The sequence below is a fragment of the Xiphophorus hellerii genome, chromosome 10, assembly GCF_003331165.1.
Source record: "Xiphophorus hellerii strain 12219 chromosome 10, Xiphophorus_hellerii-4.1, whole genome shotgun sequence".
Lineage (NCBI taxonomy): Eukaryota > Metazoa > Chordata > Actinopteri > Cyprinodontiformes > Poeciliidae > Xiphophorus > Xiphophorus hellerii.
Window position 1 is genome coordinate 739,776 of NC_045681.1, and position 16,966 is coordinate 756,741.

Here is a 16,966-nt window from a genome sequence, read left to right on the forward strand (position 1 = left end):
TTTAAAAATGAATTTAAGACTTTTAAAGATGAGTAATTAACACTCTGGACTGAGAAGCTTGGAAGGATGTTTGGAAAGGTCAGACGTTTAAAGGTGACGCCACCAAATACTGAGGAAACGGTCAAAGTTTAAAAAACGTATTCTCTAAAAAAGTCTGACATTTCTTAACCGACGTTAAACGGTTGAAGTTCAGTCTGACCCAAAGTCAGGATGGATCTGTGGCCGTCTGAAGCAGAGCTCACACTGACCTCTATGAGCTTTCGCTCGTAGCTGGCGGCGAGTTCCTCGATGTCCCCGATGCATTTGGTCTGCAGCGAGGGGAGCTGGTCTTCGCTGGAGCGCAGGACGGACAGACCTGCAGGACGGAGACGGACAGACGGGTTAGGTTCCTCTGAACCCAGCATGGCGGCCAGAAGCAGAAACTGATCTCTCAGTTTTTCTCAAACTTTTCCAGGCTGAAAAACTGAAACCATTTAACGAACAAACAGCATCTTAATATTTACAACCTGAAATGAAAACAGTCTCTTCAGTCTCTTGTTGTTTTTGTTCATTGTTATGACAAGGGAAATAATGTTTAATAAAGGAATTATTTACATTCAGAAAGTCTGGATTCTGATCTCTCCAATGATGGAAACACAGAAATCGTGTTTTCATTTAGTTGTGTTATTAATGAAAACAACAAAACATTTTAGGGATATCTGTAAATTAGGAGCATAATAAAAAAACAGGCCGGAGTTGATTTGGCAGAAATCTTTCAGGCTGATGTAAATATTTTATTTTAGGAGTTCTGATGCAGTTAATCAGCGCAGGGCGCAGCGCTGCTCACCATCAGATCGCTCTCAGGTCAGACGGCTAAATCTGTATGCTAGTGGCTACGCATCGTAATAATGCTCCAAAAACAAAATATAACAAAATATTCCAGCAGACATGAATTCCTCTGATCGTAAAGTGAGCGTTGTTTTCCTTCATCGTATCTTCAGCTGATTTTACGCCATTTATCCATTAATATTTAAACACAATCCCAGCTGTATGTGTTACACTTAACGGCACGGCAAACAAACAGTTATGAATTATACATTTATTTTCACTGCTGTACGGAGAGATTAAAGTTCTTAAAGTCTGAGACAGACTGCTGAACCGATAGCTGCTGTTCAGCTCCGTGGAGGACGGAGAGTCTTCCTCCACCGCCGGCTTGTCTGCTCAAACTTTCTGCTCAGATGGAGTTTATTGTTTCTTTGCTTGATAACAGACTGAAGTCGTGACACGGAGCCAGAAGCATCGACTAATCTACTTCCCTCCGTAAATAACGGCAGAGTTTGGGGAAGCTGCAGCTTCTGGGGCTTTAAGTGGCTGGAAGATGGATGGTCGTCCTCCACAGCAGAAGCAAATTAACGGCGTTACTACAGCATCTCCACACAAAGCCAACAGGCGGAGGAACAGGTGGAGGAACAGCTGGAGGTTTAGGAGGAGGTTCGGGTGGAGGTTCAGGGGATGAAATCTGGGCGCTCCGGTAATGGACCTTACCACAGAGGCCACTTTTCATTGGCTGATGCCCATTCTACCTGGTCACGTGGTGGCCATCTCACAAACACACTTAGCTTCCCGTTAGCTAAGTACAGCATAACGGCAGAACTGATACAACTTCTACACCTTGAAGCCTGTCTGCTACACAGTCTTATGTTAGCTAAACAGATCAATATGCAACGTGTCTGTATCTGACATACACTAAAGATTTTATTTTAGCAGAAAAGGCTTTGGACTAAACTGTTACTCCTGTTAGCCACGTTAGCACCAAGTACAGCTAGTCAGTCAACCATCGCTGTGTTCAGGGAAACGCTGATTAATAATCGATAAATAAATAACAAGCCTGGAAACTTGATATCGTAACAAACTGAATGTTATGTTTTTAACGTAATCTTTGCTCGTCTTGCGGGGCGCAGGCGGTTGCCACGGTAACAGGTGTGCTTAAACTACAGAGAGAGGGGGAGTAAAAAGGTAGGAGTGGTTTTGAGTTGATCACCTGTTCAGGTTATTTTACCTTTGTTTCCCTTTGCTGTGGCTCATTACAGCCGCTGTAGTTTCTAAACGTTGGACTAATTACCTCGTTCGTTTGTGAGTTTACGTCATTCACAACAAACATCAAAGAGAACAAATATATTTCATACAATTTTAACAAACAAATGGCTTCTACCGCGGTAATTATGTGAAATTAAATGAATTATATCCCAACTTCAGAAGATTTGCCTTTACCTTTACAGAGCTCTTTGGTTCCTCCTATCAGTCTGTAGCTTCTCATATTGAGGTCAAAGTTCAGATCTACCATAACTGACTGACACCTGCTGGCCTCAGGTTTGCAACCAGCTTGTGACTGAGAAACCAGTAACCTGCTCCCAGATGATGACATGAACTTGTTAGTTCCTCTGTCCATTTAGTAGCTGATGTATTGTGAAAATATGCTAGAAATGATGCACTAATCCAGTCATGTTTACATAGAAACAACAAGCTGTGAGGCTTTGCTTGTGAGACTTGCGGTCACGTGGGTCGGTTGTGGGCGGAGCTTGGTAAGGTCCATCCCACTGACGTCTCTTCAGGAGACGTGTTTACGGCCGGCGGAGACGAGATGCAAAGTCTAGACGGTCTAAACAAAGCAAAGGGAAGCAACCTGCCCACATGATGTTAAAGATCTGCAGCTGAAGACGTGGAGTTGATTTAAATCATCAGGAAAATGTGAGTAAGTATCAAAGTATTAAAACATGATGAGTTATCATGGGACCAAACACAGAGGAACTTAAAATAATCCAGGATGAATTTTAGGGCTGCAACTGACAATCATTTTAGGTATCAATTAATCTATTATTCTGACAATTAATCGGATAATAAAAGTGATTTACAGACAAAGAAGGTTTCTTAATCTTAAATACAAAATGTTTATTTTTTGTAGAGTTTTGTCTGAATTACTGATGTTGGTGAGTTTTTCGTTTTTTAGTCTGTATGCTCCAGTTAATAATTAGTTGATTAATCACGATGAATCCGATTAATCGTTTCAGCTCCAATGTATTTATTGTCCGTCCAACAGAGTGTTGCTGGATTTCTTCTTGTTCAGCTCAAACACAAACAAGGAATGAAACGCATTTTTTACCCAAACAGAGCAACAAAAATAAAAACGATGCAAACTGCCAGCCACTGCTTCCCCTCCCGTTTCCATGCAGGTGGATTAATGGAGTCGGCTAAATGCTTCAGGTAATGAGAAACAAACAGGAGCAGAAACGGTAGGCGAGGAACGGAGGAGCGAGAGGAGAGGGACGGATCCACGCAGCTGTTCTGGGCCGTGTGAGAAGAAGCAAACAGCTGGTCTGAAATAACAACTAAGTGGGCCAGAAAGCCAGCAGCTGCATGCAGGAATCCCTCAGGGCTGCAAAGGGACGAGAAACGCAAACCTGAAACCAAAGACGAGAAAATCTGAGAGTTTTTAAAACAAGAAGCAGGACTGGGCAGATTCTGGAGTTCTTGGTGAAATCCCTGCTGCGTCATTTTCTCTATCTGAGGTTCTGTTCTGCACACGATCAGCGGTAATCAATTAATATATCGATTAATCAGACAATTATTCGCATAAAAAAACCTGTCATTCTGCAGAAATTTCATTTAACCACCTGGCCTTTTATACAATATTAGAAATACATTAAATATGCAAATAAATGTTTTATTGTGTAAAAGTCAGCAACAGCTTTTATTTAGTGAAGGTTTGATCATTTCTAGAGTCTGCAGCTAAAAAAGTCCTAACATCAACATAAGATTATTATTGATTAACTGATTAACAAAAGCTGATCAATAGATTTTTACAGAACCAGGTGAAGATAAATCTGCCACTAGAGAAGTTCTGCTAGATTTACAGATGAGGAACATTTTATTTATGTAACATGAAAAATGTTTATCCTTTTGTACAGTTTTTGCTTCATTACTCTGTTGTTCTTTCACCAACTGGACAGTTTTCAATAACTGATTAATCGCGATTAATCATTTCAGCCCTGGTTTAAATGATGGTCGTTTTGAACTGATTCCTGTCCAACCAAGGTTAAAGGTCAAATTTTGGAGACCTTTCACTTCCACTGCATAAAAGCATTTAAATATAAAACATCTTCTAAAATCAACTGTTTACTAAAAAATCTCAAACGTTTTTTCAATAATTGATTGATTGTTAATTTGTTTAAATCAGTTGTTTAGTATTAAAATCTCAAACGTCCCAATAAAAAGCTAAAACTTGACGGCGTGTCGTGTTGCGGTTCCTCGTCCCAGACGTGTTTGTCCCTCGGCGGCTCCCTGCACTGCCGGTTTCTCCAGGGAAATCTGACCTACGCTCCGTTCTACCGGGAAATTCAGCTGGAAAGTGGAGAATTTCTCCCCCTAAATGGGTCAAATGTTCAGAGAAGAACCGTTCAGAACCGCGGGCCGGTTCTGAACCGTGCTTCCTGCTGTCAGTTCACTCGGTGAGACAGTGAAAGCACCGCCGGGCAGAAAAGGCGTTCCACGTTCACCAGGAACAAACAGGCAATTGAAAAATCCAGCGGGGAGCGTCGGCGCAGAGCGCTGCTAAATTACCGGGATAAAACGCCTGCAAGTCGACTCATGTTTATTTTATTCTGCCCAGAGTTACAGGAGAAACACTCCGTCCTTCCCCGTCTGTCGGTTTCTACTCCCCTGATCAGCCAGAAACCAGGAAACAAACCGAAACCCTGCAGACGCGTCTGTAAACAGAGAAATGAAGATTTTCACTGGAGGAAACTGTAATCTGTTTGTTTCACAATTAAAGCAACAAACATTTAAATCAGCACTGGATGTGGAGCAACATGAGAGGATGAGGTCACACCAGGAAAAATCAGAGCAGGGCTGAAACGATTAATCTGATTAATCGTGATGAATCAATTATTGAAATAATCATCAATTAATTTAGTGATCGATATATACTTATATAATGGTTTATATAATAGCTTATTTTAATAAGCTAAAAATGGCCAACTGCTGAGGGAGCAACATATTCAGAGCAGTAATTAAGAACAAACTGCACAAAACAAACATTTTGCATTAAATATATATAAAACAATCTTTGCCTGTAAAGTTTTTTTAACCCAGAACTCTTCGAATGATAGTTTCAGCTCAAATCCAGAAAAAAATTCTTAAAGTATCGTTTTGCATTCAATTATTAATCCGTTAATCTAAAAATAATCCCCAGATCCGTCCTAATCTGTACTGATGTTCAGTCCAGCAGAAAGGCCTGAGCTTTTCTCATGTTGATGTTAGGAGGATTTTTATCTGCAGAATTATTGTTTGCTACAAATGAACAAGCTGTTATTGACTTCTAGGCAACAATATGCTTATTTCCCTTTTAAAAATCATGAATTGTGTTTATTTGCATTTTTAAGGTATTTCTAATTTTGTATAAAAAAGGTTTATTTGAAAAAATCTGGAAAATCAGCCAATATTTTATCTGATTAATCACCAGAATAATCGATTAATCGTTAACTAAAATAATCCTTGGTTGCAGTAGTTGAGCTTTTACACTGAAGTCGAGCTTTGATGGGCGATGATGACATCAGCGCCTCTGGTGCTGCTCGGTCCATTAGCGGCGGCGTCACCGAGCCGCGGTTCTGAACAAACAAACCTCGGTTCTGCTGCGATGCGCTGAAGCGGCGCTGCTCAATAAAACATGTGCAACAAAAAAAACACAACTCATGTGCAACCAAGTGCAGCTAGTTGAGGCGCCGGCGTGAAACCCGGATGAAATCACTCCTTCAGCCCAACGTTTCCATCACACAGCTCAACATTCATGTCATTAAAAAACCATCTGATCTGTGATAAAACGTCTTGGTTGAATCCTTCAAACTTATTCTGTCACTAAACAGATCAAATCAGAAACACAGGCAGTCATGAAAAAGGTCCAAGTCCTCCAGAGGAAACAAACTAAAATTAAAAATTAAATCACGCTCAAATTCTCCCAGATGAACAAAGTTTGTAACGATCGACTTTCTCATGTCTGAGCTCAACATTAATGTCATTCAGGAAAAATCCTTTTACCTGTTATTAAACATGCCCGTCTTTGAACTGCCTTGGTGCTGAAACGTGTTTCACAAATAAACGTCACTTGACTTAAAGGGGCAGTACTACGCGTTTTCCAGGCTCTTTGTGACATTTTATAGCATAATCAGTCACTGTGTTGCATTCAGTTGTTATAAAAATACTATAAATATTACATTTTAGTTCCTGATGTAACTCCTTAAATTTGGGCCTCTGTCTCTTTAAGAAGAGGTCCTGCTCTTTCTGAAGCTCCGCCTCCAGGAAGTCGTCCCAACATTGCTCCTCTATTAACCCTTTAACATTTTTACCAGCGTTGCTTTGAGCAGCAGCTCCTATAATGAGCTCAGCTGGTTGCTAATTGCTGCTGGCTAGTCTCAAGGAGCTGAGTGGGGCAGGAGCTGCGCCTCGAAGGCGGGGCTAGGTCCACCCAGGTGTTTTGAACAGCTGAGTGGTTGCCATGGAGATTAGAGGATTTCTCAAAGAAACAAAGCAACACTGCAGGTTTGATTCTGATGAGGTTAAAATATAAAAAAAAAAAAAAGATTTAAAAGATTTTACAAATTTTAAGGTTTTAATAACTTTACACGACACCGGCCCTTTAAAATTAAAAATGAAATCGAGGCTGAAATAGTCCCAGATGTTAGAAACAAACCATGTTGTTCTGTTATAAAACATGTTTGTCTTTGTTCCACCTTTCAAACTTCTTCTGTCACCTCCATTTCTCCTTCCTCTTCTCTCCGGCTCCGCCCACTCCCATCATCATCGTCCTCCTCCTCCTCTTCATCATCGTCTTTTTCACAAATTTTAATCAGGAATTAATGTGACTCAGTTCATCTGATACAGAATCACTCAAGCTTTCAGTTTAGGAGTAATAAACCAAGTCAGCTGGGCCACAGCGCCATCTATTGGTGAAGGAATGAGGGCGGCATGTCTTCTTCAGACTGACCGAGTCCAGCGAGTGTTGGTCCTGCCGTTAAGGGCCGTTGGATCGCTGACTTCATGTCGTCTAACGGGTTCTAGATAAACCAAGTCCAGGCTCTGAGGGAAGACGTCTCCAGATGTGCAACTCACAGCAGGAGGCCCGGTCGGCTCCTCCTCCGTTCGGCTCAGGCTTAGAGGGAAAGCCTTTTCCAATTTTAATGAGAGGAAAACTCCGAGCGCTCGTTATTCGAGCTTCGTGAGGGTTTTCTCCTGAGCAAAGACGAGAGTGAAACGGGAACAAATGTTCTGGCACCGAGAGCCAGAAGCTCGTTTAAGTCGACTGCACCGCAGATTAAACATGAAGGGCTTCAATTAGACGATACTCCGTGCAACATGTTTACATTATATCGCCTGCAGGAAGAAAAAACATACATAAATCATACAACACACACACAGCTTTCACCGCTAAGCACCATCTGCCTGCTTGTTCTACTTTCAGCTCTTTGAGTTCCTGAAATAATCCAGAGCAGCTTCGCTAACCGCTAACGACCTTCAGCTCTCCGCCTGGTTCCGAACTCAAGGTGAGAGGAACTGCAGACCAGCTTCCATCAGAAAAACTGCGGCGCATCGCCTGACATCACGGCGTTTCACTAAAACCAGATTCAACGTCTAACACCCAGAGAGTTGACCGTTTTACTGTTACAACCTTTCTTATCTAGGAGAAGACATTTTGGTTTTAATGAGAAATTTTATTTTAAAGGAGATACGACTGTGATGACATTCAGTCAAATACATTAAATTAGTTTACGGTGGAAATAAGCTGATAATCGAGTTCATAGTTAGATAATTATGTGACTAAATTCATACCAAGAATGGGTAAAATTACAACACAGAGTGTGACATCTGTGTTACAAACTATCTTTGTCATATTGTATTTGCAGAAACATATTTCTGTAAATAATAAAAAGGTGATGTTTATTTCTCTGGTAACCATGTCAACAAGAACTCAGTCAGGAGAAAGTAAATGGCTCTGAATGGACACAGTGTGTGTGTGTGTGTGTGTTGTTTCTTCTTCTGTGGTGTATAAAACGTAGAGCTCTGTACGCAGCATTAAGATGAGAGTATCAGCCAGTAAAGATTTTTTTCACTTTGTTGTATTTCAGTTACAAAAAAAATCCATTGATAAAAAAACAAGTAAAATCAGCTGGACTAAATGTTTCAGTGTTGGATGAATCTGCTGCAAAGAAGATGAATATTAAGACTTTTAAGCTTCTTTAAAGTGGATGTATGACATCAAATTTACATTTTGCATGTTTTTGTGCTTTCATTTGAGTTTCTACTGATTCTAAAAAACAATGCTTAAAAAAATCACCAACTCGTATTTTAGCAATGAGCTCATGTTTTTTGGTGTCTGGAAAATGAGCAGTTTCAAAAACATCTAACTGCCCGTTACCTAGCAACCCCAGCTGAGCTCCAGTACGATTGGTCAGCTGGTTTTACCGCTGTACAATGGCTGCTGGAAAAGACCGTTTTGTTGATTCACCATTCAGAAACCTCTTGCTGCATTCTGGTTGGCTGTGCTGGAGGCTCCGCTAATGCTTTTCAAAGCTGTACGATTGCATTTGGTTGCAGGGACTTCCAGGTGTGAGAGCAAATGTTGAGTTGGGGGCATGGCCAGCAGCAGCTTATTGGATTTAAAGTGACGGAGACCCTAAAGCAGCTCATTGAGAAGAGTAAGTTTGTGAAACTAATGTAACTAACAGGTTTTGTGTAGGCCATCGACGATCCTAACCTGTTCAAGGAAGCATTGCAGGTCACCTTCAAGCTTCTTTAGCGTTAGTGCAAACGTATAAGTCCAAACTTGTCTGTTTTTACCATTTATGCATCTAAACCTGAAGAGGAAAATGGCTGCCGTTAATAATCATGATTGAATCTGAGTCAAAGTGAACTCTGTCTCCTTCTAACCCAATTTTCATCTCCACATGTCCTCGTCTGTAATTTTACATGCATCAATGCATGGGATTGGTATTAAAGTTTCATTCTGTCTAATCGGAGGAACTGCAGCTTTCTGCATAAACGGCGGCGCCGTCACTATTCTGATCACGAGAACCTGAAGGTCTGATTTAATATTCATGGGATTCTAAATGCTTGTATGTGGCTTCATCATTAATTCCATAAAAAGCACAATTTGCATGCGACACGTCGTCAGAATGCCAAACGGATCGCATGGTTCCCTGCGACGCTCATGCTGTTTGGAGCGGAGACCCGCAGGGACTGAGGCGTGCAGCGAATCCAGAACCGCTCTGGCTCAACAGAACCAAACTGAGAGGAGAACTTTTAGTCATGGGGAGAAACTCAACCGTTTTCTCAGATCTCTCATTAAACAAACTAAACACACCCTGTGTTTCTGCTGCGCACAAACAGATTTTGCAGAACGATTAATTCTCCCAAAAATTATTGCTAGAATCGATAATATTGTCATTTTCAGACAATTTTCTACTAATATAGTGACACTGACGTTGATGCAAGTACACCCTCCGGTGTTAAACCCACTGGAACTGAAACATTTTAAACATCTGGAATAAAACAATAATTGAAATGGATTATGAAGTCTCAGTAAACAAAACTGCATTTGAAAAAATAATATTAATTCACCTTTAGCCCGGGAAAACAGAAAACAATAAGAGCAAAGTAACTCCTGGGTGTCTGACATGCGCAGCGTTTCTCAAGATGGCGACTTTTCAATAACATTGGGAGGAAGCGTCTCTTTAGGAACTGTCCAGTGCGATTCATTGATTTATTGATTATTTATGCAAAAACTCTGGAATCAGAAAACCTGGCAGGTTCACTCATTCATGCCTCCATGTTCAGGATACAGAGGAGCAGAGTCAGGATGTGATTCAATCTGAGTTTCATGAGTCTCCAGCTCCAGTCAGCGTCTGTCCCCAGGCAGGTAGCAGCTAGCAGCTATCAGCTAGCAGCTAGCGGTGGTTTAATATTCGACCCGGAAAAAGTCACATCTGGTGAATTCCTGATCTGGCGGGTAAAAGCCCAACCATCTCTCCATCTTCTGTCAGGTTTGGGTTGTCAGACGTGTGATTGCTCTCTGAAACGACTGTTAGGAGGAGCGGCGTGTGTAGGTGTGTGTGAGGGCGTGTGGGGGGGTGTGTGAGGGCGTGTGTAAGTGTGTGTGAGAACGTGTGTGCAGGTGTCTGAGGTTTTCACAAGCAGCGGGAAAACCTAATTATTTCTGTGATCAAAGCAATCTTCAGGATAGAAAATAAAACGTCTGACCCAGAAACGTCTCAGCTGGAAACCATCGCAGCTCAATCCGCGATTACAGGAGGAATTAAAGCTCCGCCTCCTGGATTCACACAACCAGTTTTTACAAAACCAGCGACCTGCAGCGGCTCACACACCCTGGATCTATCCCACTTCATAGAAACAAAAGGCTCAGAATGATCTGGGTTTATGTGACTGTTTTTAGTTGCATCCACAGCATGACGCAGCCACCACCATGTTTCACAGAACGGCTCTGCTTATGCTGAGCTTTAACTACACAGGTGAGCTCCAAATGCTAATCAGGTTACATTTGACTAGAACTGAAACGGTTAGTTGATTATTGAAATAATGGTCAGTAAATTTAGAAATCGATTAATCGAGTAAACGGATGACTAGCAGCTGGTGGTTATCTGCTGGCTCTGTGTGGTTTTCTAAAACAGACAGCAGTAACTTTCTGCTGGTTCACCTGATATATAAATATAAATATAGATTAGTGTTTGAGAACTTGTGATGACTTTTTTTGTCAGACTAGTAAAATGTAAATAAAGAGAATTGACCTGAAGAAAGGAATAATCGTCTCATGGAGTTATGAAGGAGTCCAGGGAAGACACGTTTCCCCGCTCAGAGTCTCAAACATCTGCGTTCTTCTCGTATTTAATTGAGCCGTTTTACTGAATCCTATGAACGCAGAAGCTCCAGAACCTGCAGAACAGCGACCCGCCTCTGTAACCACCGTCAATTATCTCGTCTATCGCTATGACAACATGACTTTCCTCAGAGCGGCAGCCGGCGCAGCGTGAGCGTTATTTTAAAGCGGAGCAAAGCGTTCAATCACACCTTGTGAAGTCTGGGTTTAATTTTTCCTCACGGAGCCCCAGAGTGATCGGGCTTCTGAACAGAGTCCAACCAGAACCAACGCCTCTAATATGCATGAGGAGGAAAGTGGCTCTCGCTCTCTGAGCGCCGCGCGTCCCTCTGAATAACAAACACGCTGAGCTTCACAGGAAAACACTCCTCTGGAGCCTCTGTGTTATTATTTATATTGTATTTCAAGGGTTGGACAGTTTATATCTGTCAGTCAGAGTGTCTCTCTGTTTGGACCAAAACTTCTTCATCCATAAACAAATCGTCTATACGGCTTAGATCTGGTTTTCCCATTTCCAGCAGTCACTGAACGAGACGCAGGGGACAGGATGGACAGATCAGCCGTCCAGCACAGAGACAATCAGCCAGAGACAATTTAGAGACAAAAATTCACCCAAAACTCACGTTTCTGGTCTGTGGGGGAAAGATCGACAGAAACAACGTGTGCACGAGGAAAAACACGCAAACTCCATCCGGACCCAAGACCTGTTTGCTACAAGGCAGTCATGCCGCACGGCGGCCATGCTACAAGGCGGCCATGCCGCACGGCGGCCATGTTGCCAGGCGGTCATGCCGCACGGCGGCCATGTTGCCAGGCGGCCATGTTGCCAGGCGGTCATGCCGCACGGCGGCCATGTTGCCAAGCAGTCATGCCGCACGGCAGCCATGCTACAAGGCGGCCATGTTGCCAGGCGGTCATGCCGTACGGTGGCCATGTTGCCAGGCGGCCATGTTGCCAGGCGGTCATGCCGCACGGTGGCCATGTTGCCAGGCGGCCATGCTACAAGGCGGCCATGCCGTACGGCGGCCATGCTACAAGGTGGCCATGTTGCCAGGCGGTCATGCCGCACGGTGGCCATGTTGCCAGGCGGCCATGCTACAAGGCGGTCATGCCGCACGGCGGCCATGCTGCCAGGCAGTCATGCCGCACGGTGGCCATGCCACAAGGTGGCCATGTTGCCAGGCGGTCATGCCGCACGGCAGCCATGTTGCCAGGCGGTCATGCCATACGGCGGCCATGTTGCCAGGCGGCCATGCTACAAGGCGGCCATGCCGCACGGCGGCCATGCTACAAGGTGGCCATGTTGCCAGGCGGTCATGCCGCACGGTGGCCATGTTGCCAGGCGGCCATGCTACAAGGCGGTCATGCCGCACGGCGGCCATGTTGCCAGGCAGTCATGCCGCATGGCGGCCATGCCACAAGGTGGCCATGTTGCCAGGCGGTCATGCTACAAGGCGGCCATGTTCACACATGGTATCAGACTTTTCAATTATACTGTTTACTTAAAAAAGTCTAGTTTTTCATTCTATAACAAATTGTGTTTTTACTGCAAACATGACAAATAAAAACAAAGATCATAAGGTCAGGAGTCAAACTTCAAACGTCTACAGCGACAGCAGCCCTCAAACCCCTTTACTCTTTTACCCCTAAATAAAATCCAATGCAAGAAACCGCCTCCAGAAATCACATTAAGCAGCTCAAATATAATTTAATTCTTATGTAAATCTAAACGAACTCAGTTTTATTACACATAAAAAAGCATCAACAACATTTGAGATTTTTTGTGGGTAAAAAATACGCTTCATGAATAAAATATGCTTTCTTTGCAACCACTGAATACTACCAGGGAACATTTATGAATAAAAGACTAGCTGTTAAATAATAACAGGATTCCTCACGTCTTCAGCCAGTGACTGTGAAGGAAAACTGAAGGATGAAGAACATCTTTCTCACCTCTGCAGCGAAGCACTTCTGCTAATTGGCTGCATTTTACAAAGTCAATGTAATGGCTTTTTGGTCACTAAGTTAAACAGTCTGCGCTGTTAAAGAGCATCAACGCTGCCGACATCCTGCTTAATCACACGGAGCCACCAGTTAGGAGCCGACTCCCAGCTGGGAGCGTCTGGAGATAGAAATACACTTCAACACATTGTTCATCTGTTATCTGGGGCTAAATACAGATTATTGAAAACAATCCCTCATTTTAGAGTCACGGCTGCCAGATTTAATGGCTGCTAATACATTTTTATCGTTAGGTTTTCACCTGTGTGGAAATGTGTAACGTGAACTCACTGCTGCTGAGATTTCAGGTGTTTGAAATCTAAAAATAACACGACTAAAATAGAAGTATTTAATCATTTCCCACCTTTCATGCAACTTCTTAAACAATTCGACTGACAAGAAAATAAATCTGCTATGTTGAGAAAAACAAAAAAAACTAGAAAAGCAAGCAGTTATGAACGGGTTCCAAGTCCAACCCAGCAAGAGGAAAATTTATGAAAAATACAAAGTTTGTCTGTAAATCCTCTGAAAAAAGAGTTTCATGACAGAAGTACAGCGTGAAAATCCCACTTTTGAAAATGAAAGTCAGAATTCCCATTTTGGGAGTGAAAACAGAATTTGATAAACTCGTTAATAATCTATCCTGTGTCCAAAACCTCTCCAAATATTCCGAGATGAGCATTTTAAATCTAGAGCATACAGGATTTTAATGATGCATCATCAGAGTTTGTTTACGACAAACATCTGACCAAACTCAGAGTTAACCGTCGCACCCTGCAGACGATACGGATTCATACAAAACTGAAGAGAATTTCTAGACAGAAAGCAGTATACAAAGTTTCATTAGATTGTTGGAGATGCATATATTTCACAAGGGTTGAATAAATATCGGTTGTTAATATTGGCCCAGTTTTACTGATCAGTCAATATTTGGTGCGTTCCTAACAACCGTCGCCCAGGACTGGACTAACTCTTGGTGGGCAGTTTCAGAACAATGTAACCGTTTTTCTTGTTCTTTAAAGAGATTTAAATGAGGAATGTTGAGAATGCAGCCCATCCATCTGCATGTGGCCTGAAATCATTCAGCCTTGACATTTACAAGTGTAAATCGCCGGAGTTCGCTCGCACATTTAAAAGCCGACATGAAGGCAGGATAACAAATGAGCGACTCTGTCCACCACGGTTCGCTGCTCAGCCCTACTTCAACTCCATCGACTCCAGCAGCTGGAGAGGGAATGAGAAGGAAACAAATTTCTGAGAGCAGAAACAGAAGAACACGGCAGAAAGCTGAAAGATTTATTGTGTTGTGATAAACAGCAGAAAAACAACTTTATGGAAAAAAAAAATTCCTGTAAATCTGAGCAGGTTGTTGGTTTAAATTAGCTCCAAGTATTCATCCCTGAAACTGGCATTAACACGGTGAATCTGTTCATCGTTGGGTGTCGGCACTACTTTCCAACTGAGCCGTTTGATTTGGGTTGCTTTATCTCGGCCTTAAGGCAATAACAGTCAGGCTCTCCCAATGTCAGAGGCGTCAGCTCATAAAGCGCAGCGGGGACGAAGAGGCTGCCAGTCATCCAGCGTTCGCTGAAAGCTCTTACTCCACTGTCTGGTAGCGAAGGTGATGCGGGTTCGGTGCTTTTTAATGAGCGCTTGGCTGCGGTTTTCTAGGAAGAGAGGAGCTGCTCTGGTTCTGTACGCCCCAGGCAGGAAGCGCCAACATGGCAGAATGAACATTAAGAATTGATGTTTCCATCTGGAAGATTTGGAGATGAGAGAGGAGCTGATAACAATCTGCTCATTTAAATCCACGATCACTACGCTGAGACATGATATGGAGACGACGAGAGGAGGGAGCGGGAATTTAGAGACTTCCTGTTTCAGAGCCGATGGAAAACCTGAAGAACCGAGACGGAAAAACGGATCAAACGTAACTAAAAACGGCGAGCAGACGGGTCAGCACAGGACTCTGGTTCTGGTCAGGGCTGGAACTATTAACCAGGTTAATAGTGATTAATCAATTATTGAAATCAATTTATCTAGTAATCGATTAATCATTAAACTGGAGTTTACAGACTCCAAGAACCCATTTGTTAAAACACAACGACAGCAATAATTAACCCAGAAATGTTCAAAAAATATTTTACAGTTAAGCGGTAGATAAACGTCCTTTAAGCACATTTTCCTATCAAACTGATGGGAACATTGATTATTGGACTAATCAGTACAATAAATAATCACCTTTACTGTATTAATGTCAAATCAAGTCTGAACTTTTCACATTAACAGTAGAAAAATCTTTTAGCTGGAGAAGCATCCTTTGCTAAAATGATCAAACGTAACTAAAGGAAGGCTGTTGTTGAATTTTAGGTAAGAATTATAATTTTATTATTTAAAATTGGGAATTAATTATTACTTTATTTGTATCTTTTAATGCATTTCTAATATTGTATAAAAAGGAAAGAAGTCCTTCAATAAATAAAAACTAATGTATGTGCCAATTATTATCCAATTAATCAGAAAAATGATTATTCTGATCATCAAAATGATTGATTAATCGTAATTATATTTGCTAGAATAATCTATTACTCTGACAATCGTCAGATTGATTAATCGTCAGAATAGTTGATAGAATAATCCGTTAATTGATGAATTGTCAGAAGAGAAAGAGCATTAAGCAGTAAAACACAGGAAGCTCCTCAGTACAGCAGCATTTTTCTCCTCACATTTCCCCTCTAAGCCAAACGTTGTTGGACGAGCCGCAGACAACGCCGCCTCCTGTCTGAACCAGAACCGAGCCCTTCGCGGCCCGCGGGCCAAGTCCCGCCCCTTCAGATGAGAACTGCAGATCAAACATGCAGAAACTTTTAATCCTGAATGCGAATCTGAAGACGCAGCTTTTCTTGGGGTTGCGCTGATTTGTGATGTCAGCAGCGGCCTCCGGCACCGCCTGGCTGACCCTGCCAGCGTACAGTACGGCTCTCTGCAGCTGATGTTTTATTCAGGCACGAAACACTGGAAGGTTTTCTGCCTCTGTATGAGAAAGCAGGGAATCCCAAACATTAACATTCAGCAGCAGCTGGAGAGGCGGCCAGAAACAAACCAAAGCAGAAAATGCGACGCGATCAGACTGCAGCTCTCCGCGTTGAAAAAGGTTTCTGTCTTTCAGTTGGAATTTACAATGAGTTTAAATTTGTTTCGATGTTTTTTATTTGGAACGTGACGGCAAACTGGAACCGTAAAGTTTGTCCCAGAACGTCTTCTGGACGGTGTGTGTTAAATCACACACAGCAAGGCTTCATTTAAACCCGGACTGGATTATATTCTTAGGGTTGAATGAAACTGTAAGCCACACTTTTCAGATTTTCAACTGGAGAAAATGTTTGAGAAACGCATTTCTCCATCCATCACATTAAGGCAGAGGTTCCCAAAGATTTTCTGGCCTAACTATAGATTACAATAAAATCCAAACCAAAAAGAAAACAAAATCAGCTGGTCACACATCGTTCAACCAGACATAAACCTAAACACACATTTTGTTTTCAAACTCCACTGAAGTTTATATCACACCTCAGGTTGCAACAAAACAAACTACAAACCATCTTTACAGTGAAACACTTTAACTGTGTAACTGTTTATTTTTCATTCATCCATACCGCTTCCCGCGCCCCCTGTAATGGCACTGCGCTCCCCCTAGGGGGCGCGCCCCACACTTTGGGAACCACTGCATTAAGGTAACGGGGCTGGGCTGCACTGGGGTTGCTAGGTAACAGAGTGGAACTCTGCAGGGGTTGCTAGGTAACGGTGCAGCGATACTCAACAGTCAGAAAATTTTCTAAACTACAAATTTTTCAGAAACCAAAGAACATTATTGTCAAAAAACGACTGGCTGCTTTTTAAGCGTTTAGGTTGTGTGCAGCAGAAGTTGAGACCCAAATGGAAGAACAAAGACATGAAAATGTGAATTTCCTCCTTTAACTCTTGGCTAAATGCAGCTCATGTTTTCTAATAGAGACCTAAATCATGTTTTTATGCTTTTGTCTCAAT

At 42.4% G+C, this 16,966-nt stretch overlaps 1 protein-coding gene across 2 annotated transcripts in view; it reads right to left on the minus strand.

Moving 5' to 3' along the window:
- snx29 (sorting nexin 29) overlaps positions 1 to 16,966 on the minus strand; it is a 106,363-nt gene that overhangs the window by 42,957 nt on the left and 46,440 nt on the right. For both annotated transcript variants that reach the window (XM_032574364.1, XM_032574365.1), the window contains exon 15: positions 249 to 355. In XM_032574364.1, the coding sequence (XP_032430255.1) occupies positions 249 to 355 (107 nt within the window). The remainder of the gene's footprint in view (positions 1 to 248; positions 356 to 16,966) is intronic.